This window comes from Musa acuminata, chromosome BXJ1-8 (genome assembly GCF_036884655.1).
Source record: "Musa acuminata AAA Group cultivar baxijiao chromosome BXJ1-8, Cavendish_Baxijiao_AAA, whole genome shotgun sequence".
NCBI lineage: Eukaryota > Viridiplantae > Streptophyta > Magnoliopsida > Zingiberales > Musaceae > Musa > Musa acuminata.
Genome location: NC_088334.1, coordinates 6,617,310 through 6,641,563, shown reverse-complemented (window position 1 = coordinate 6,641,563; position 24,254 = coordinate 6,617,310). Strand labels below are relative to the sequence as shown.

Here is a 24,254-nt window from a genome sequence, read left to right as displayed (position 1 = left end):
AAATAAATTGTATGGATCAAGGGATTTAGGATTGATTCAGATGAAAATTTATTTTTAAAAACTTTAATTATTGTATTATTTATTAGATATATTTAACATTCAATGGTTGTATTTAGAAACATGTTTGAAATGTGCATTAAGGCTTTGAAATGCATATTTTAAATATGAATTGGTATTTGATAAATTTTTTTAAATCATATTTGATATAGATGCTAAGAGGATGTTTCAGAACATATTTGAAATATGCATTGAGGGCCTAACGCACATTTCAAATGTAAATTGGTATTTAGTAATTTTTTAATTACATTTGATAGGGAATATAAGATCAGCTAACCATCATTTATTATGCCAACACCATATCAGGACCAATGTTCTCTTATCCATAAGAATCAATGTCTAAAAAAGTGGCCTAGGAAATCTCCGAGCCACCAAAATTCCGAGCCATCGAACTACTAAGCTGTCTCCCCAAGAAGACCAAAAGGTAATTCAAATCAATTACAAATTAACTCTTCTATGAAATATCCGTAAAAATATTTTAGAAAGATTAAAGGATGTTTCAGATCAATTTTAGATCAATCTCCCTTGTGAAATATCCATAGGAATGTTTCAAAAAGATCAGGGGTTAGCTCGGTCCATTAGTTACCAAGAAGATTTAGGGATAGTTCGGGTTGGTTACAAACTACCCCCACCACGAGATCTACATGGGGTACTCATCTTTCTCTAGAGGTTAATATAAAAAGACACTCGCAACTTCCAAAAGGAAGAGAAAAAGGGACAAGATCACTAACTTGAATGTCGGAGGGATCGACTTGGGAGGACCTCCCCGACCTTGGTCTTTGTAGAGGAACAAGGCTGGAAAGATCCTACATAACCCGGGCAGCTTATCACACTCGGATCAGGGCCACGTCATGTTGATACAGACATCAACGATAAATTTCTCTAATATTTTGGTGAAAGGAGGGCTCGATGATGCAAGAGCATCCTAGGGTCGATCCTATCCTCGGACATTTGGATAAAATATTGCCTGCAACTCAAGACATCTTTCCTCATATGCCTTTCCTCAAATGGGCTACTAGCTCCCCTTACTCATCCACGACCCATTAAACCATCAACTGAGAAAGCTCGTTGTTCCTTACCCATAGAACTTGGCAGGCGTCACTGCCACCTTTTAGCTCTGATTAGGGTTTGAGACCCACTCTAATGACTCAAAGATTGACTCCCTAAAAATCTGAGTATAACAAATGGACCGACGCTTAGAGGAAATGCATCCTAGCTTCTACTAATTTAGAGAGAGGGATAGGTCGGTTCTATGTCGGACTGATCCTTGTTCATTTAGAATATATAGGAAGAAACAATTCCCACCAGTACATCATCACCGATGTTATATTTTAGAACAAGCATGGGAAACCTCGCAAAAGACAAAGATGAACGACCAAACATCACGACGAAGGAGAGGTGAATAGTCTGATCTGTCTCAACCAATATCTGAGCTAACCCCATTGAACCTAACCAGGACAGAAGTAATCATGTATATAAAAGAGAAAGTTTACTCATAGACCCTCAGCCAATGAGAACTCTACTCGTAAAAAGAAGCAAAGCCAAATATTATTGCTTCCACTATGATTGCAACCATGACACTGAAGATTGTCACGACCTGAAGGAATATATTGAGGAACTCATACGATAAGGGCACCTCGGTCGGTTCATCCGAAAGTGTTGAGAACCGTCACCCTCTACCTTAGGGGCCGATTGAAAGGCAAATAGACATTATTGTCGATGGCTCAACCTCCAAAGGAGACAGCATCTCGGGTCGCAAAGCATATGCCCGAACAATCATCGACAAATGTCCTTGAACCATAAGTGACCAGCTAATAACCTTTAGAGAGGAGGAGATAGAATGCCTTGATCTAAATCATGATGATGCTCTAGCAGTTATGGTATTCTCTACTTTGATGTCTTTCAAAAGTTAAGACACAAATAATGATCTTACCCTCATGACTTCCTTAATGAAGAGATTCACGGGCGACTCAATCTCCCCCCTCGAGATCGTGAACCTACACGTCACTTTTAGAACGGAACCATGCTAAAAGATAATAAAAACCAAGTTTATTGTAGTCAATACTCCCTCGGTGTATAATGCCATTATAGGATTACACAAAACAGGCTATATGTAGTCATTTCAACCTATCACATGATAATGAAATTCTCGACCAATATCAAGGTCGGCGAATTAAGAAGCAACCCAAGAGAGTTCCGATAGTGCAACCTCATGGCTATCTCTTTACCCAAGAAAATCTAGCCCAAGACGCCACTTAAAGACCCAAGAGATTTGGCTAAACCCCTTTCGCACCACAAACCAACGGAACTCTATCGGGTCATCAAGACAAGCTCAATGTTACCAGATGAGAAGAAAGTGCAATTCATCAGCTTTCTCTAAGAGAATGCCAAAGTTCGACCAATCAAGCAAAAGCCTCGAAATTTTGCCCTTGAATGATAACAAGTTATTAGTAATGAAATCTATAAACTACTGGGAGAAGGGTTCATTACTGACGTACAATACCCGTAGTAGCTCGCCAATATTGTACTAATTAAGAAGTCTAATGGAAAATGAAAGATGTGCATTGACTACATCGATCTTAACAAAGTATGTCCAAAAGATATCCACTCCATTGAGTGGATCAATTGGTGGACACCACCTTGGGTCATGAGCTCCTCACCTTCATGGATGCATTCTCAGGATACGACCAGATAAGGATGGCACCATTGATTAAGAGCACACCTCTTTCACCATTGATCGAGAGATATATTACTACCAAGTCATGCCATTTAGTTTGAAGAACACGGGAGCAACGTACCAAAGGATGGTAAACAAAATCTTTAAGCACCAGATCAGGAGGAATATCAAAGCATATATGGATGACACGATAGTCAAAAGCAAAACAACTTATTCGCACCTAGTTGACTTGGCAAAGACCTTTCCAATCCTCAAGAGATACAACATGCATCTTATTCCAACCAAACATGCTTTCGAAGTACACTCGAAATTTTGTTTGAGATTTGTCATTCATTAGAGAGGGATAGACATACATCCTAAAAAAGTACAATCCATATTAAAAATGCATCCACCTCAATGATAAAAGATGTCCAATGACCGACAGGACGAATGGTAGCTTTGAGCCGATTCTTATCTCGAGCCGAAGACAAGTGCCAACCTTTCTTCCGAGCTCCTAAAAAATCAAAAGGTTTCCTGTGTTCTCGGGAATGCCAGGAGACTTTCGAAAAACTAAAGTACCAATCGTCTTTACTTCCAAGCGCATGTTATACAAGTCATCACCGACCAACCGCTTCGATAGGTTTTCATCCCAATTTGACGTTGCAGGGAGGTCACTACTGATCTGGTTGTCAGCTCCGCCTTAGTTCAAGACAGTACGAGAAGACAAAAGCCCATATATTATGTCAACCACATCTTGAATGGACCCGAAGAACGGTACCCTCCGATTAAATGAATGGCACTTGTATTAGTGTTTACAGCAAGAAAGCTTCATCTTTACTTCCAAGCGCATGTTATATAAGTCGTCACCGACCAACCGCTTCGATAGGTTTTTATCCCGATTCAATGTTGCAAGGAGGTTACTCAAATGGTTCATATAACTCAATAAATTCGACATTCAATACGTGCCAAGAATTGCCATTAAAGCCTAAGCCCTGGCAAACTTCATCTCGGAGCTAACTTGCCCACCTAAGGATAGCCTTGCTCCCATAGCCTAGACATTATTCGTTGATGGTTCTACCACCTCCCATAGAGGCGACACTGGGGTCGTTCTAAAGGGCCCGGACTAACAGACATTTGAATAGACCCTCAAATTCCGGATCAAGATCTCTAATAACGAGGCCAAATATGAAGCACTTCTCTCAAGATTCCGGCTCACACTAGAACTCCAAGTTCAAGAATTAACGGTGTTCAATGGCTCTCAGCTAGTCGTGAGTCAAATAGAGGGAAGCTATGAAGCCTGAATGACACCAGAGACATACTCAAGAGAATCAACCTTCAGTCTAGCCTATGGTACTTACCACCCGAGGTAATCTTCCCAATGCTTTGTGTCAAAAATTTTTGACCAATAAACTTCCGAGGCTAGACTTCAAGCCAGGCTCAATCTGATGAATGAGGTTAGAGCCGTTGCACATCTACGGATTTTGAGATATAAGAAGGCGATGACCAAGCTCAACGATCAAGGTGTTCGCCCTCAAGGCATTCGACTAGGGGACTAGGTGCTACGCAAAGCCGAGATCTATGACCCCACTTGATCTCGAGGAAAGTTAGCATTGAACTGGGAAGGGCCCTATCGGGTCATCGAAGTCATCCGAGACGGAACATATTGCCTCGGTATAATAGAAGGAAGAACATTACTAAGAACATGGCATATCTCCAAACTTAAAAAGTTTTATCCATAAAATCCCTTGGGGGGAGTTGAGAGAAAGTGTTTTTTTCAAAGGAAAAGAAGATTACAGTAGACAGATCAGGCCCCTACAAGTGAACTCGATCTACAAAAAGATAAGAAAAAGAGACATCATTAAGCACCGGGCAAAGAGTTAGGGTTGTCATAGAAAGTTGCTTGGCTTTCCATTTAAACGTCTCGATCCTTAGGGCAGTCAATAAACGGATCCTTCTCAAGCTCCAATCCAAGGTATCTCGCTTTAAAAAGCGTTAAAGCAATCAAGTACCCAAATTTATAAGAGGCCAACCCCAACCTTTTCAAACCCTTCTTGAAACCTATGGATAATTTATACTCGGAATTTAGAGCCTTCACCCAAGTCCAGCTCTTGGGATAACCCCAGCAACTCTTCCTTCATAGCATAGGCACTCCCTTGGATGTTCTCCAATTAAGAAGAGAATTGATGTTATTGCCTTCCTCTTTCCCTTTACCTTTGCACCCTGGGCGGATGATGTGGTGGATGAAAGGGTTTAAAAATTCTTTCCTATAATTCAACGATTAAATTGATAATTTGAAATATGGCAATCCGAGTCCTGAAACGGTAAAGGTCAAAATCCATCTGTTATCGATATGGACAAACCTTGTATTTGCCTGATACGGGTCATATAATGGGACTGCCCGATAAAGGACGGTCTATGTATCAATCTCTTATCGGACCATTATGTACCATACGTATCAAGTGGTATCGAGCGTACCAATCCCTTGTCGAATTGGTATATATCACTCATACTGAGTGGTACTATTTGGTACGACAAACCTTGTCTCATAGTATAACTTTGTAACGTTTCTTATGCTACAAAATTAATCGAACTTTTTTTTCAAGAGGTTATGTATATATTAATGTTGTCATCTCAACTCTACCACTTACCGTGGTATATATATATATATATATATATATATATATATATATATATATAGAAACATGTATATATTCAAGCAAAATAAACTATTGGGATTAGTTTATTTTACTTAGATCTTAAAGTTTCTATGCCTAATTCAAATCTTCAACTCTTTTTTTTTTTGTATGTGATTAAGATTGGGCAACAAAGATGCTTGTCTGGTATAAAGTTCTTCCTTGAAAAATCCAAAAAATAAGAATTATAATTTTTATTTTTTGTTCATTTATGGTTTAGATATTATTTACTCTTATTTAATTTTAATTTTATATACCAAGAAATGAGAATAACTGACCTTGAAATATGATTTTGTTTTTCTTGCTTCAACTGATTTTAGTTGACTATTTAAATTACCAGTACATGCTAGTATTGACACAAGGTATACTAGACAAGAAATATTGCTGGACCAATGCACTTGGTTAATGCAAAACAATAAACCTTGACAACCATATCAGATTTGAGATTGATTTGCACCTCAAAAGTAAGGACTGTATAGTTATCACTATACATTAGGTGTGTCAAAATCTACTCTTGCTAAATAAAACCAATGGCCAAAATTTTAAAGCATAATTTAAATGAATGATAAAAATATGAGATTTGTCATGATGTCAAAATGTCACCTTTAGTAAGTGTTTTAGTTTGAAGGAGATCATAATTTATTAATTTAAAAAGTGAGAATGGTTCAAGAGCATCCAAAAGTTTATACACTTGTATTTTTATCGACTACTAACTCCCTTCTCTTTTTCTTCTCCTAGTTCAATTCAACTTAGTCTCAATTTTAATAGTATATAAAATAAAAATATTTAAAATATTCTCTCGTTGAAGTACCCTTATGCCCTAGTTGGATTCTTCAGTGTGATAATCTAAGGCTAATGCAACAACTTGAGGTTTGGCTAGTTCAAATCCTAATGGAATTATATTAGAAAATATTTCCTATTTTGGCCGGTTTAAGCCCTTGGCACCTCATGCACTCCTTGTATTGGCCAAGGGAAGTTTCTCTAAACTCTTAATTGGTTACTATTTATTTCTCCAAAGAAATTAAGGGGAAATATCACCTATGTAATTTAAGATACTCCTTTGACCATCTAAAATCTCACCAAAGTTCTCTTCTTCAAACATCATCATCCCGAAGCCATTATAGGATCAAGGAATTGTTGAATCTCGAATTTTGATGATCAAAACCAATTGATAGCATTTATAATATAATCTGCATTTTGAGTGATACAGGACTAGCTTCAATCATGAAGAGATAATTAAAGTAGGAAGAATGAATGTTAGGTCGAAGTGGAACATGTCAAGAGATTGGATGTTGGGTCGGATCATCGATCAACGTGTCGATAGAAGGTTTCATGTCATGAGTTCGAGCATCGGGCCAAGAAGATCGAACATTGCGCCAAGGAGATCGAATGTTGCGGGAAGATAACAAGTCGATTAGGCAATATGTTAAAGGAGAGGATGATGCGTCGAATGATCGGATGAAGCACCGAATAAACCAATGGCATATCGGACAACATATGATTAATACTTTGTAATAATTGTCTAGATCGAAGTATTTTTAATTCTAATTGGGTTGGTTTAGAATGTAATTAAGCCAACTCAATTATGGACCAATTAGGCCTAAAATGGGGTTGTTTTGGGCCAAGAGAAAGACCCATTCAATGATCCAAAAGTTAGGTCAAGTGGTGGCACCGCCAGAGGCTCAGTCTCCAAGACACGGTTGTTAGAACCCTTGCATATTCTAAACTTGGGGTTGATCTCTTTAGGGGATCGGCCTCCTTGGAACTCTAAAGGGGTTCCTCCCTCCAAGTTGCTGCTCAAAGGCTGCAGAAAATATTCATCTATTGCTTGTTAAAAGAGGAGGAATACATGGCTATTTATAGGGTTTCTAAACCCTAACTCCTAATAAGACTCCTACTCAAGACTCGTACTTCTAACCAACTCCTAATAGGACTTCTACTCAAGATTCTTATTCCTTTACAACTTCTAATTCATCTCTAAGAAACAACCTCCTGACCCTAGCCAGCCTCTTCAACTCTTTAATAGGGGTCGGCTTAGGTAGGTTTTATATGAATGTCCCTATCAATTAGGACTCTCCTAGCTAGAGTCCTAACAATGGTCTCCGAGACTATGTCAAGCGATAACACCACCAGATTGGACGGTGGTACCACTTAGTGTCACGCGATGGTACCACTCAGACAAAATCTCCCAAACTGTGTCAAGTGGTGATATCGTCAGTCCGGGCAATGGTACCGCCTAGTGTTAGTGTTGCAGGCGATAGTACCGCCTAACACAAACGATGGCACTGTCAGGACCCGGGAAACCCGGGATGAGACATTTTTTGGCTCCTTTTTTAAGTCATTTGGGGTCTATGAATACCTCAGTTATTCCTGCATGGAGATAAAAGAATTAAGTAGAAAGGGGAAAGAATTCTAAGTTGTAAATGTGTTGAAAAGATTGAGTTTTCTCCTCCTTAAGCTTAGAGGTTGTTCTAAGGGAGGTGTGTAAGTGTTACGTTGAGGGGCGTAAAGGTTATCTCCTGAACCTGTGAAAAGGAGAAAGAGTGTAAAAGGAGGGTAGTTGATCTTTGCTCATTGAAAGAAGATCGGTAGTGGAAGTCGGTGGCCTCGAGTGAAGAGGAATTGAGAGTAGATGTACGTCACGACGACCAAACCACTATAAATTTAGTTTGCATTTCTATTTATGCTTTTCATTCATATTGCAAAATGATTTCTTACTTTAACTACACTTACGAACGTGTTTTCGAGTTAACATATTTCCGATATCATTTTTCATCGTACGAAGTTTTAAACCAACGTAATTTTTCGTAAGCACTAATTCACTCTCCCTCTTAGTGTCATATTGATCCTAACAGGAACCTAAGAAGGATGTCATGTTGTCACTTATTATTTCCACATTGGACAACCCCAAGTACTTTCAATCTACCAAAACAGGGATGATATTTTCAAATGACATGCTAGTGGGATAAATATCACAACCTATCAAAACAAATATACTTGATGTTTATGATGATGAAGGTATTAAATCATCATCAGAGGCCTCTAGATCATGTTTATCTTGTTATCCCCAAGGTTTACAATACCATACCATACCATTGGGTATGGATAATATGTATCAATCCACCGGTAGATGGACATGCGAACCGCATCTGGCCCCTTATCGAGCGATACAGGGTTCTACTAGACGATAACGGTTAAAATCAACCGTGCTCCACTGAATGATAATAGTGTTCCAACGATCAATTTTAATCGTTTGAAGCCTCTTCAAGGGGTTTTAAACACTTTCCTTCCTCCTATTTCAATCCATTTTATTCACTCTCAAACTCCTTCAAACTCTTTTTTCTCTCACATTCTTTCTCTTATTTTCATATTTTTATTTTTCTAAACTCAACAAAGCAATAATTTATAGATTGAATCAAATTTAAAAAGTTAATTTGAGAGGATTAAGAGGAAGAACGATACGAAACAGATCGAAATTATGAACTTTGCATAAGACTCCTCAAAACTCCAAAACAATATGTGATACTATTTTTACATAATTTATATTAATTTTACTAAAAATATACTAAATATATTTAATTTTAATTTAAAATTTTATCTTGATTTTTTTATTTTTTAAATATTTGTAATAGATTTTATGCCTATTTTAGGCATACCATTTGATACGTCATATCGTACTATATCGAGCAAAGCTCGATACACCATTGTAGTATAAAATTAATAACCCTGATTGCACCGTAATAAAGTTTACTCATATGAGAGTCTACTTTATTGATTAAGGAAAACTGTTGGTACAGATGCTAATAGTATAGCCAAAATCAGCATCATTTTTGGAGGCGGCACATTTGGCAACATCCAATAGCAAGTTCATTCAGTGATGACTTTTACCTTTTAAGAAGTTACCACGTAAGTCATATCTTTCTAAATATCTTTTGACTTTACTTTTTTAATATATTGTGAAAGTGCATAAGATATGTTACAATTCATTATATTCACCAAAAAATCTACTCCTACTTCTTATGCTTCGCTTATGATTGAAAAACAAAATGGAAGTCTTTATCTTAGTCTTACAACTGATAATGAAAGCCTATATTATATAAAACCTCATATCAATCTCCATGATTGACCACTGAAAGCTTTGATATCCAATGTAACTTATAACTCCAGCACAGAAGATCTCCTTGAAACCAAAGGAGGTCAAAGGATTCAACTGAGATTAATAATATGAAGAAAAACCATTAAATGATGTAAAAAAAAAATGCAATAAACATCAAACTTGCTCCAACTCTAGTAGGCAGTCCTATGTAAAAAGATTCCAGCCTCACGTCTCACATGATAACTCACTATGAATTTTTTTTTAAACTTAAAGATGTACATGATCCATCTCACATGATATCTCACTATGAATTTTTTAAAAAAATAAAGATATATTTATTACATTAAATGTACATGATCATTCAAATGTCAAAGCTTTTTATGTTGAAATTTTGATATCTCATTAACCAATGATAATTAAAAACAAATTTATTTTGATTAACCAATGATGCTTATTTAAGATGTACAAAATTACATTAACTAATTATAACAAAAATAAATTTCTCTTTTTATGTTGAACCAATCTTTTAAAAACACTCCAAATATACGAAAAAAATAAACATACTAATGACTAACCAATTAATTACTGCATCTATCATTTTTGGAGACATTAGGGTCATTTCAACTATGACAAAAAGATTTTCCTATTTACAAAGATCTTTCACTAGCATTTATTTTCACCAGTATAAAGCATCATTAATCAAAACTTCCCAATAACATTCTAAATTTAACTTTTTTTCTTTCTTTGGTAATATGGTAAGTGATACAAATTAGTGATTTAAATAGACGTTCAAATGCTCGCCAAGCGCTTGGGCGAGGCGAGACAAGGCTTTGAGTGCCTCATGGGTGGACCAGGCGACACTCTTCAATGAGGCGTCGCTTGGGCACTAACATAAACCCAGGCGCTACGCGCCTCGAGCGAGCAACCAGTGGTTAGTTGGTTCGATTAAACCTACTAAACAGTTTCTTACTCACAAAAGCCACCCTTGCACGCCTGCGTGACCTCGAGCCAACCTTGGTGCTGCTTCTACCTCCGCCATCGACATTTTCTGCCGCTGCCTTCGCCGTCAATGCTTTCTCCTACTGTCGCCGCCGTAGATGCAATGGACCAAGCCTTCCTCTATCGTAGGTGGACTAGTTTGACGGCCTAGCAAAAACCCATGGCGTCCTTCTGTCATTGCTCTGTTTGCATTTCCTTTCACCATTAAGGGAGAGGATCATAGATTCCTTCGTCACTGACGGATGCCCTCTGAAATTTCTGCCACTACCTTTACTGTAGTTCATAGATTCCTCCGCAGTCGTGATTGTCTTAAGTTGAATCCTTTGCTGTTGCTATTGTCATCTATAGCTTCCTTCGACATCGTTGCTTTCTCTTTCCTCACTTTCCACTATCGATAATACTTTAATCTCCCTCTTGTCACGGCCTTAGCTGGAATTGCTTAAGGCGTGAGGCACCCTTGCGGCAAAGATGTGAACTTAGCTTGCATTGCCTAAGTCGCGCTTCGCCCTTGCGATTTGCATCTGCAAAGATCAGCCCACTTGCAACCTCTCGCAGGTCCCGAAGGACCTGTAAAAAGAGAAAGTTGATTAGTTCGAAGAACGAGCGAGGGACAAGTTCTGACGTCTCGCGAAAAGAGGAAGCTTTACAAGAAATTCAGCGAGCACCTTGCGCGCACAAAAGAAAAGAGAGAGAGGGGGAAAATAAAGACTTTAGAAGGTTGAATGAACAACTGCAAGTCCACAAACAGCTGCTCACCAGGTGTCGGGCGCGACAACAAGTTCCCGTCAAGGTAATGTGCGAACTTGCAAAAGAGTATTCATCGCCCGACACTATACCGAAGCTCCATCCAGCCCTGTGCCACCCGGGTGGTAACAGGGTGCTGAGATGGCTGACGTTTCGCGTGCAGTAGCGGGCTGCCGAAATCAGCCTGTGGCACGTGAAAACGAAGTTGTTTTGGGGCTGTTTTGCTTGGTTCGACGAGCGATAGCACTGTAGCGCTGCAACTTGTTTGAACTTACATTTTTACAAGCAAAAGGACCTAAAACCAAACCAAAACATGCTGCCAAGTAGTTGTACATGTAGATTAGAGCGACGAAAGGTTCGTTGAACGGAGTTGTTACGGGTGCACGACAACCGTTCGTGACATTCTTCCCCACTCAACCTGTTGACGCCCTCGTTGACGCTTGTTGGTAGTTGTTGATAATTGTTTCTTCATGTCGCAAGGCATCTTCGGGCTCCCAACTGGCTTCAATTCGAGGAAGCTTTCGCCACTTCACCAAGTACTTGGTTTGCTCAGCTCCATTGGGTAGCTTTATCTTGCGATCTGCTAAAATAGTTTCAACTCGCTTCTCGTAGGAGACTCTGGTGGGGGGTAACCGAGTTGGAACACTTCGGGAAGCATCTTGCGGATCCAAGTGGTAGGCTTTTAGATTACTGGTGTGAAGAACGTTATGAATTTTGAACCATGCCGGCAGTTGCAACTTGTAGGAGACGTTGCCCACCATACTAATAATTGGGAAGGGCCCTTCATTCTTGCGCACCAATCCTTTGTGTACTTTGTTCCTAAAGAATTGGAGTGATGCTGGTTGGAGCTTTACTAGCACCAAATCGCCGACCTTGAACTTTTGCGATCGCCTTCCCAAGTCTGCCCACTTCTTTATCCTTTTTGCCGCCTTCTCCAAGTAAGCCCGCACAATATCTGCATTTTGGTGCCACTCCTTTGCGAAGTGGTAGGCTGACGGACTACTCCCAGTATACCCGATTGCCATGGTGTGAGGAGTTGACGATTGTTATCCTGTAATGATCTCGAAGGGGCTCTTGTTTAACGCAGAGCTCTGCTGCAAGTTGTAGGAGAATTGGGCAATATCCAACAACTTCACCCAATCTCGTTGGTTAGCACTCACGTAGTGCCGAAGATATTGCTTTAGGAGTGAGTTTATCCTCTCGGTTTGGCCATTCGTCTAAGGGTGGAGGCTTGTGGAGAAGTATAACTTGGACCCCAACAATTTGAATAGCTTGGTCCAGAATCATCCCAAGAACCGAGCGTCTCGATCACTGATGATATTATGCAGGACTCCCTGATACTTCATCACATCCTTCATCATCAGCTTGGCCGCTTCCTCTGCTGAACAGTGTAGGGAAGCAGCAATGAAAGTTACATACTTTGAAAATCGATTGACTACCACGAGTATTAATTCGAGTCTCCCTACTAGTGGTAACCTTGATATGAGGTCCAATGAAATGCTCTCCCACGACTTTTCTAGTACGGGCAATGGCTCCAATAGTCCCACCGGCTTCCGCTGCTACGCCTTGTCTTATTGGCAAATAATGCACGTTCGAACATATTCCTCCACATCAGTCCCCATCTTCGACCAATAGAAGGCCCTCTCCACGAGAGCCAACATTCTGTGAATGCCTAGGTGTCCAGCCCAAAGGAAATCATGACACTCTCTTAAGAGTTCACACCTCAAATTGTCCACTCAAGAAACATAAACCATATTTCCTTTTGTGCAAACGAGTCCCTCCTGGATCCAAAATCATCGTGCCTTGCCTTCTTGGATGAGCTGCATCAGGATAACTATTTGGGGATCACTATACAAACCATCCATGATCTTGGAAAGGAAGTTGGAGTGCAACTGACTTGCTTGGCCTCTGTGCTCCAATTGTACGACATTCACATGCTCCACTTTTCGACTCAATGCATCGGCCATGACATTTGCCTTTCAAGGCTTGTACTCCATTGTCATATCAAATTCAGTTAGGAAGTCCTGCCATCGTGCTTGCTTTGGGAAAAGTTTCTTTTTAGTTTGAAAATAGTTCAAAGCGATGTTGTACGTCCTCAGCACAAATCGCGAACCAAGGAGGTAGTGTCGCCAAACTTATAGACAGTGGATCACCACTGTCATCTCCTTCTCATGTATTGGATACCGTCACTCAGTCTCGTTGAGCTTGCACCTCTCGTAGGCCACCGGATGGCCCTCCTGCATGAGTACTCCCCCAATAGCGAAGTCTGAAGCATCTGTATGGACTTCAAAGGGCTCCCCATAGTCCGACAATTTGAGCACCGATTCTTTCAAAACGAGCATTCAGATCTTGGAATGTAATTTCACATTTATTAGATCACCTCCAAGATTGCTCCCCCAATAGCGAAGTCTGAAGCATCTGTATGGACTTCAAATGGCTCCCCATAGTCCGATAATTTGAGCACCGGTTCTTCCAAAACGGCAGCCTTTAGATCTTGGAATGTAATTTCACATTTATCATACCACCTCCAAGACTGCTCCTTCAACAACTCCATAAGTGGAGTTGCATGCTTCGAATACCCCACTATGAAGCATCGATAGTAGTTGACGAAACCAAGGAAGGATCTCAACTCTGGCACCTTCTTTAGAGTTCGCCATTCCACAACCGCTTGCACCTTCGACTTATCCATCCAAATGGAGCCATTACCGATTCGATGCCCCAAGAATATGATCTTTGTTTGAGCAAAGTAGCATTTCTCCCTTTTCACGAACAAAGTGTTCTCCCTGAAAACCTTGAAAATTATCCGAAGGTGCTTGACATGCTCCTTGAGCGTTTAACTGTAGACGACGATATCATTCAAGTAGACGACCACGAATTTATCCAAATACCCTTTGAATAGTTGGTTCATGAGAGTGCAGAACGTGGCCGGAGCGTTGGTTAAGCCAAAAGGCATCACCAAGAACTCAAATGCTCCATACCTGGTCACATAGGTAGTCTTCGCTTCGTTGCCTTCAGCAATGCGCACCTGGCAATACCCTGACCAAAGATCGAGTTTTAAGAAATACTTGGCTTTGCCCAACTGGTTAAACAAGTCCGTGATGAGCAGGATGAGATACTTGTTCTTCACCATCACTTTGTTGAGGGCTCGGTAATCAATGCATAATCGGAGGCTCCCATCTTGTTTCTTCTGGAAGAGAACGAGAGTTCCGAATGGTACTTTAGAGTTGCGGATAAGACCACCGATTAGCAGTTCACCTAACTGCTTTCTGAGTTCTGCTAACTATGGCGAGGGCATGCGATAGGGTAGTCTCGCTGGAGGCTTTATTCCTGGCTCCAGCTCAATGTTGTGGTCCACGCCTCTGCGTGGCGGAAGAGTCTTTGGCAACTCGGGTGGCATAACGTCAGTGAACTCTTTTAGGACGTTTGCCACCATAGCAGGTTCATGAATGGCCTTCTCGTCGAGTGGCTCTAGCTTCATAGCAGTCACGAATGTTAGTTCGCCTTTTCGTACCCTTCTTCAGTTGTAATGCCGATATCTGTTGGGGGTCTTTGGTTCCTCTCCGAGAAACAGGAACCACACAGGGGTCGTCACCCCCCATCATGCATAAGGTGTTTAGGAACGGTATTGGCACCAACTTCGCCGCATTCATAAACTCCATTCCAAGGATCACTTGGAAGTCGTCCAATGTCACCACCATCATGTTCGTGCTCCCGCTCCATGTTTCAATCTTGATGGGGACTCCCTTTGCTAACCCGGAGATTCGCATGGCCTCCGAGTTCATCGCCTTCATTCAACTTGGGATCTTCTCCAAAATCAGCCCAAGTCACTTTGCTTCTCGATCAACAATAAAGTTGTGGGTAGCGCCCGTGTCCACCATTGCACGGTCATTTAGCCATTTAGCTTGATGTCTACATACATCAGCTCACCACTTCCTGTTTTTTGTAGCTTTGTCTTCATGTTCTCCCCCACTTGACCCTGCATGACGTTCAACAAACGCATTGCTCCCATTCGGGGTCCTTACGACTCCTCGCCGTCTCTACTGGATTCAGAATTACTCGAACTAAGAGCAATAACCTTGCCCTTATCCGATTTGGGGGGATGGATGGAAGTTATTAAAATATTGAGTGCCTGTTTTTGTGGGCACTCTCTCACCATGTGCGGCCCTCCTCACAAGAAGCATTCGCCAGGTTTTAGGGCCTTGCCTTTCAGGCTTTGCCCTTTGTGGGAACTCCTCTTCTTTTGTGCGCCCCCGAGCTCCTTCCCTCAAGAATATTTTGGAGAGCAATTGATTGAAGATTGCTTCTTTCTTCCTGGGTCTTCAGTGGAAACGAAGTCGGTGAGCCTTTCTGCGGTATCAATTGCCCCGATCAAATCGGCGACATTCCTTCAATGTAGTTCTTGTAGCGCCCATAGCTTCAAACCATCGAAGAAGCTGAACAGCTTATCCTTCTCGGACATGTCCTGGATGTCCAGCATTAACGCAGAAAATTACTTCACGTAGTCTCGGATGGAAGCATTTTGGCGGAGTTGTCTTAATTTCCTTCTTGCGACGAACTCAGTGTTCTCCGGTAGGAACTGAGTTCTCAACTCTCGCTTCAAGTCCTCCCATGTGTCAACTCGACATCGACCTTGTTGGGCCTCCTCCCAACGGGTTCGCCACCAAAGTTTTGCATCTCCGTTCAGATACATGGTCACTATAGAAACTTTGGTTTCTTCAGAATCAGGCCTTGTAGCTCGGAAGTATTGTTCCATATCGAACAAAAAATTCTCAAGCTCTTTTGCATCTTTGGCCCCTCCATAACCATGAGGTTTGGGTGCCCTTAAATTTTGTAGCGGTGCAACGCGACTGTTGCTTCCTCCCGCATTTAGTGCCCTTGTGAACATGGACACCCTCGAAGTGAGTTCCGCCACAACTTCCTACAGGTGTTGCATGGAGTCTTTGGTGTCATCTGACAATCGATCGACTAGGGCCTCAACCTTGTCGATCCTGGACTCCGCTTCTTGCGAGCTCTCTACCCCAATAAGCCTTCGTTGGCCATGGTAGAGTTCCTCCAAGCTCGCTTCGAGAACATCCAAGCGGGTTTTCGTCGTTGTGAGTCTCTCCTTATGACTCTTTTTCCCGATTGGCGCTCCAGATTACGCCTCCTCCGCTCGTAGAGAGTAACCAACTTCTCGCACATCATGTTCGCTGTCGTGCTCCTCCTGAGCGGCTCCAAGAACATGCGAATGAATATGCACTTGCAGCCCACCTGCGACTGCTTGGGGCAAGGGTTCGGCTTGCCCCGTCTTGCTTGATTCGCCACAATGCTTTGCCATGGTGAAGTTGCGAAGTTCTTTCGTTGCTCGCTCGGAAGTGCTTACCCGCTCTGATACTAGCTAGAATTGCCTAAGGCGTGAGATACTCTTTCGGTAAAGACACGAACTTAGCCTGCGTTGCCTAAATCGCGAGGCACCCTTGCGACAAAGACGCAAACTTAACTTGTGTTGCCTAAGTCGCGCTTCGCCCTTGCGATTTGCGTCCGCAAAGATCAGCACACTTGCAACCTCTCACAGGTCCCGAAGGACCTGTAAAAAGAGAAAGTTGATTAGTTCAAAGAACGAGCGACAAATAAGTCTCGACATCTCACGAAAAGGAGAAGTTTTACAAGCAATTCAGCGAGCACCTTGCGTGCATAAGAGAAAAGAGGAAGAAGGGAAAAACAAGGACTTTAGAATGTTGAACAAACAGTTACAAGTCCACAAACAGTTGCTCATCGAGTGCTAGGCACGACAACAAGTTCCCGTCAAGGTAACGTGCAAACTTGCGAAAGAGTATTCAACGCTCGACACTATATCGAAGCCCCATCCAACCCTGTGCTACCCGGGTGGTTCCAGGGTGCTAAGATGGCTGACGTTTCGCGTATAACAGCGAACTGCAGAAATCAACTTGTGATACACGAAAACGGAGCTGTTTTAGAGCTATTTTGCTCGATTCAGTGAGCGATTGCACTGTAGCGCTGCAACTTGTTCGAACTTACATTTTTACAAGCAAAAGAACCTAAAACCAAGTCAAAACATACTATCAAGCAATTGTACATGTATATTAGAGTGACGAACGATTCGTTAAACGGAATTGTTGCAGGTGCGCGATGACCGTTCGTGACACTATGCTATTGTTAACCCTTTTTTTCTTTTTCCCTAATTACTGTTAATAATAAATAATATATTATTAATAATAGATTATTGACTAATGTATAAAGTAATCTTTATTTATTAGATTGATAATATATTTTTTAGATTATGACAATACTATTCTTTGTTTATTTAAAATTATTATTAAATTCTTAATTTTAAAAATTTATTAATTAATTATATTATATATTTTAATATTTTAATATTTCAGAACTTCAAGACGAGCACGGACTTGACACTTAATATTTTTTAATTACTGATGTAAATTCAAATAAGATACCACGTTAACTCACCCACGGACATTAATATATATAGTGATGTCTTGTCTCTAGAATCGAAGTTAAAGTTGGCATTGTAATGTATTGATGGGTGGTGACGCAATGGTGAAATGACTATGAGAAGAACAATCAAGTATTTTTACCACTGACTGATCACAAGACTGATACATCAGCAAACAAAGACCTTGTCATCCTAGCTTTCAAGTTGGTGATAACTGACCTTTAGCCCCACGGAAGGATTAAGCTTCTAAAAATGTAACATGTAACATGAAAAAGGCACTGATGGAGGTCGTGACAGCGCATACAAAATTATACTATGCAGATAAATCAAGCAGCTGAATTTAAGACGATAAGAAACATATTCTAAGAATGTGAAATTACTGATGGGAGTCATGGCAGCGCTATATAAGATCATATGTTGATAAATCAAGCGATTCCTCCCAGAAAATAACAAGCATAGAAGTCTGCGTTCAACGTGGAATGTTACTACGGGAATAGAACATATTATGCTGTTTTACGTGACACAACAAAGAGGTCGGCAGTGCACATGCCACTGAAATGATAGGGCAAGTCAGAATCGACGACAATACAGTCAACTGACAAAGAGAAGAAAGCGGCAGTGTTGGAACGCCCCCAAAACACACTCAGACCCCTCTCCCGTTCCCGCATCGGCAGGCGCGTGCGACCTCCCTGCCGTCTGGCCAAGAACGAGAGAGGAGGTAAGCGAAGCCTTGGCTACCAAGAGACAGGCGGACCAAATGCCTAGGGTTTCGAGATGGATCTTGAAAGATATGATCCAAAGCAGCGGTGGTTGTGAAGGAATTGTAGTATTAGCAATCATAGTACAATAAGCAAGGGGTGAGGGGGCGGGGAGGGGGAGGTGGCGCACCTGAGGACGCTGGAGAACTCGTACAGCTTCCCCGCGGGGGAGAAGACCACGAGGGCGACCTCGGCGTCGCAGAGGACGGCAAGCTCGTAGGCCTTCTTGAAGAGGCCGCCCCGGCGCTTAGAGAAGCGCACCTGGCGGCTGATGCGGTTCTCGATCCGTCGCAGCTCCACCCTCCCTCGCGGCGCCATCTCCTCCTCCCTCCCTTTCGAACCCTATCTTTGAGATCGAAGAGGCAGCTTTGAGGCAGGATAAGAAGGTGTGGGGGGAAGGAACGGGAAGTAGAGGGGAGACGCGTCGCGGTCGACCTTAAACGATTCGTTACAATCGGGAATCACCTGCGCCGGTGGACCCGGCCGCAGATACCACACATGAAGCGGCGTGGGAAGCGAGATCTGTCGCCTTCGGTGGGTACCTCCGCAGGCACACGATACCTGAAGGCCGATCACGAACAGGTGGCTGGTCATCCAGCGGGTGGGCGATTCGTCGGTCGGGCGCATTCCCGCACACTCTGTTTCCCGTGTGCTGAGCTACGCATCAAGACGTTATCGGGCGACGCGTGGTCGGAGCGGATAGAGACTGAAGTAGCAGGGCCCACAGCCGTAGCAATCTGTTCGAAACATGACGGTGGTGGTGAAGACTTTGGGTGGCCGTAAAGAGAATGGAAATAAAAGTTTCGGTGGCGTGAAAACAAAAAAAAAAATGTCCCTTCAAATATTTCAATTTCTTTTTAAAAAATATTAATATAAATATATATAAACGATTTCTCAACAAAAAAAAAAAACCGGAGGATTGCTTTTTATTTTTTTTAGACTTCTCTTCTTTGCTTGATTTCGAATATATTCTTAATGTGACGACCATCTATCTATTTTTTAACCCTATTTTTTCTTACTTTCTTACAGTATATTTCTATTACATTATATTATTTGTTTAATACTATTAAAAATATTATAATTAAGGTTTTTAGATTGAATTCCTATTCGAATCATATTTTTATTTTTTTAATATTTTTTTTTATTTTCATTTGTTATAATGTTTGAAAATGTACCGAAAACATTGTAATCATGTTGAAAAACACCATGACTCATACAAAAGTCACATTATTTGAATTTTATTTTTAAAAACAAAAAAATCATTTTTAAAATAGATATTATTTTAAGATGTTCTCTATTTGAAAATAAACCTACAAATAATTTGACTTCCTAGTTACAGTATTTTTGACATATTTTTAAAAACATTATAACAGCAAAAAAAATGAATCGAAAAATATTTATTAACCTTATATATGCATCCTTATGAAAAAAAATATTTTAAAAATCCATAATTCTTATACCATATATAGGAATTAACCTAAAAAAACTCATAAAAAAAAAACTGAAACTTAGTAGAAAAAAACTTATTAATGAAGCTATTTTGAAATGAAATGTAAAAATGGGTACAGACTGTCAAATCTAAAATATATTCGAAATTAAAGAAAGAAAGCGACGGAAAATCTGTAAAGGGATTCGAGAAATCGACCTTCTTTTATATTAATTGATTAATTGACGTATTGTATAATCCATCCAAGTAGAAAAGGTTGTGCGGCCGTGGTTTAAGTTCCGTACTTCAACGGCGGATTTGCGAGTAACGACGAGCCGGACAGAGAGAGAGAGAGAGAGAGAGACGAATCGACGTGGTCAAACAGCGGATACGGAGACGACAAGGCTTTGCCGAGGTGATGCATTACGTCACAGAACAAAAGCCGAAGAGGATGCATTTGAGTCAAAAAATAATAATTAATGATAGAAATTTTCAAGATATAAAAATTCAATTAGAGGATTTAATATAAAAGATTTGGTTCCGATGCTTCCACAGAGCATGTTGCTCTTTGGCTCGCAGTGCAATTTTATTAGCATATATATTTTTTGTGAGCTTTTAAAACTTGAATAGAAACTTTCATAACCTTAATATTCTTTAAAAAAACTATTAAGATTGTAGACATATATATTTCTTTTAATCTTTTTTATTCAAACCGACTAAAGTTGATGATTCCCTATGAATGATAAGGAGAGAAATAAGTGCCCAATTCGATATGCTAAATCAAAATTTATAAAGACAAATATATGTTCTTTTTATATTTTACAAAATATATATATATATATATATATATATATATATATAGTTGGTGAAAGAAAATATAGTCGACACCCACTTGGATGATATCTTTCAAAACAAAAAAAATTTGATTGACATAGTATATTTGCCAGTGGAGTTTTTTTTTAGAGTCACGAGTGAAAGTGAATATTTCCTGTATCCATTATTTCTCTTTATTAAATTTCTTATTTTTAGTAAAACTAAGTGAATATTTTTCGTATTCATTATTTCTCTTTATTAAAAACGAGGATACATGATGCCCTTTTCTCATGTTTAACCAATATATACTTCAATGTGTTGTGTCCTCTTTAATCTAATTATTTTATTTATGTCCTAAAACACGGGTGATATGGAAATAGGTGGCCTAAACGTTAATGGCTTAAAGAAAAGGATATATTGAGTGAACAAAACTCTTATCAATATGAGATATTAGGAGAGTTATGTCAAAAATTTAGCTAGAGAAACACTTATATTAAAAGAAGATACAAATACCCTAAAATTAGTATGGTAAGAATAGATATCTAAAAATATTGTATGAAATTTAGCCGTTTTATAAGTCATAAAAGATTGATAATTTTAAAACAAAATCAATTTTTTTGTTGCGCTAAATTGATTTTTTTATGATTTTTCCTAAAAAACATCTCCTTTTTCAATTTTTTTCTCAAATGATGCCCTATGTTATCGTTTTTCCTAAATAATAATTTTTATTTTTTTAATCTCATCAATACTCTTCCTTCTCCTGTCCTTCCTTAGCATTATTTCTACCTAATAGTAAGACGATATCACCCCTTTACCATTAGCCACCTCCACCTCATCGCCAACCCTTCCCCATCGTCTTCGTCCATCACCTTCCCCCTCGTCTAAATAGAGGTACTTGCATCAATGAAAACCAAATATCATTCAATAAAATATAAAATGATATGCTCATACTAGATCATTAAATTCAAAATATTAATTCATTACCAAAGATGATATTCTAAATCACAAGCTGAAAAATACTAAGTATTTTTCAATCATTTTAATATAATTTATCTAATGATAATTTAATTTATCATGATTTTACGTAAATTTTCTAAATGAATATATTGGGAGGATATTACTATTTGTAGAATTAAATATGCAATATCAAATTTGTAATGACATGTACACTATTCTTAAATCTAAAAGGACTTATTAAGGACGTTTCAAAAACCATTTTATCACATAATGGTTAATCAATGCATTCTTGAAGCAAAATAGTATAGTTTAATTACTAGATTCAAGATAAGATAAGATGAAATCCTTATATATGAATTAATAGCTAGAAACAAGTTTTGAGACACAAAGATAAATAATCATAAATAGGAGGAGAAATTAAGGAAGAAGATGAAGGTAAAAAAATATAATTTTATCTTTTAAACATGAAATTCATGTTCTTCATACGTTCTAAATTTGATTAATTTTATTTATTATTATAAGATGATGATGATACAATCAAATCAAATGTTGGACTAATAATTTTACAATACATGTATAAAAGATGCATTTATTTATGTTATAGAGAAAAATGAAATAGCTTAGTGCCATGCATCCGACATATCAGCTCCATCTTAGTTACTCAGTTTTATGTAATCAAGTTGGTAAAGCCACTTAGACGACCCGATGAGGTTATATGGTTAATATATCGACTTAACATGGTTGAGAGCCATTTGGCTAATATCTCGACTCTATATGGTCAATACGATGGAGTCATCTAGCCAACACCTCGATTCTACATGACTGACACAACGAAGTGACTTGACCCGTTGGAACAGAGTCAGTTGACCATGCCCAATCGATAGGTTTGGCAAAGGATGTTGGCAATTACGATCAAATAGCATGCCCCCATTATGAATAAATCAGGCAATAAGTAAATGTAATAAATTTAAACTTCTATTATAAAAAAGGGGGCTCACTGTATATCTCCACACACTAAACATTTTCAATTACTCAACTGATTTTATCTTCAAAATAAAAAAAAATTTAAAGAAAAGAATCATATCAAATTCGAATTAACTTTTAGCTCAAACAACCAAAGTCTATCCAAATAATTTATTAGACAGATATTGGTCATTGATAACGTTTCTCTCGAGTGATTTATTTAAAATGCTAAAACTAACTTCCCTCGTGAAAACCTTATTGGATCATTGTTATTAGTATTATTCAAGATGCAATAGTGTCTACTTTCGACGTGAACTGAACTAGAAATCGCCGATACAAGTTGGATCATTATTCAAAGTTTCTCTTTGTTCGAGTCACGTAAATTGCTTCCCTTGATTACTATATTATTATTATTGTTCAATATACAGTAATTGTCTGCTTTCATTACCAACTATATTAGCAAGCATCCACCGGTGACAAACAATAAAGCATCCTTGTATGATTTCAAGGAGAGAATTGCGGATCAGGTCTGGACTAAGAGGAACACAATGTTTACTCTCTCCAAAAGGATCTTATTCTCCCAAAAGGATTACGGATTGTAGGATTGTGGATTGGGTTTGGATCAGAAGACATTGATTCCTTGCTCTCTTCAAAAGATTATGGATTAGGTTTATCCCAAAAGTCATATTCCTGGCTCTCTTTAAGCTTATTATACTTGCTATGTTCAAATCAATTAAAAATATCGATGAAAATATAGTGAAATGTCAGTATGTTAACAGACTGTTGATTGGGTTAGCTTTAGAAGAAACACCATTCATTGGGTATACTACTAAGTGAAACTTATCCTATACAAGTGAATTAGATATTAAAACAATCTTGTACGATTTATCTTACTCTATTTTTGTGAATTTAGTTAGATGATATAAACGATTTCATTAGAGGAGAAATTTAGCTACGAAAGTACATATGTTAATGACGTTCACATACCCTAAAAGGAACATAACAAGAATATATATATTATGGATGTGGTATGAAATTTAATCACTTCATAAATCATGAGAGAATGATTAGGTAACAAAAATTAACCTACTTATCTGTTATGTTAAATTGATTGATATTCTTTATGAAACAATCTATAAAACCAAGTCAATGACACACTATATAAAACAACTTATTTTATTATATTTCCATAGAAGCTTACATCAGTGCTTCTAAATCCTCAAGCAATAACATTTGTCGCCAATCCTCTTACAATGCATGTAGAGGATTGTGGATTCCTTCATCTCTCCAAACTCATGCAAAATATCCCAAGGATTGTGGATTGAGTTTGGACTCAAAGAAATATTTTCTTGTATCTCACGAAGCCCCCAAACGATTCCTTAAGATAGTGTTCGAAACACCACAAGCACTGAGTTTCCTGTTATGAGCCACGTTATGGAATTAGAATGGAGAGACAAAGTTGATACTTATAGGCTTTTATGAAAGTAAAAAATGAAAGTCACCAATTTCATATGCAATAAATCTTGAAATATTTGATTCTGGAGAATCTGTATATACAACCACATCTTGGAGATATATTCCATAGATGATATTGATCCATATTCTTTTTAATTTTAAATATACATGAATGCATTTTAGATG

General features: G+C 39.0%; 1 protein-coding gene across 3 annotated transcripts in view; it reads right to left on the bottom strand.

Annotated features, from left to right (window-relative positions):
* Window positions 1-19,095, bottom strand: part of LOC135587287 (truncated transcription factor CAULIFLOWER A-like) — a 45,390-nt gene extending 26,295 nt beyond the window's left edge. The window contains exon 1 of one of the 3 annotated variants that reach the window (XM_065078524.1): window positions 18,585-19,095. In XM_065078524.1, the coding sequence (XP_064934596.1) occupies window positions 18,585-18,772 (188 nt within the window). In that variant the 5' untranslated portion in view covers window positions 18,773-19,095. The remainder of the gene's footprint in view (window positions 1-18,584) is intronic. The other 2 variants (XM_065078522.1, XM_065078523.1) reach the window with 2 other exon arrangements.
* Window positions 19,096-24,254: the final 5,159 nt, after the last annotated feature.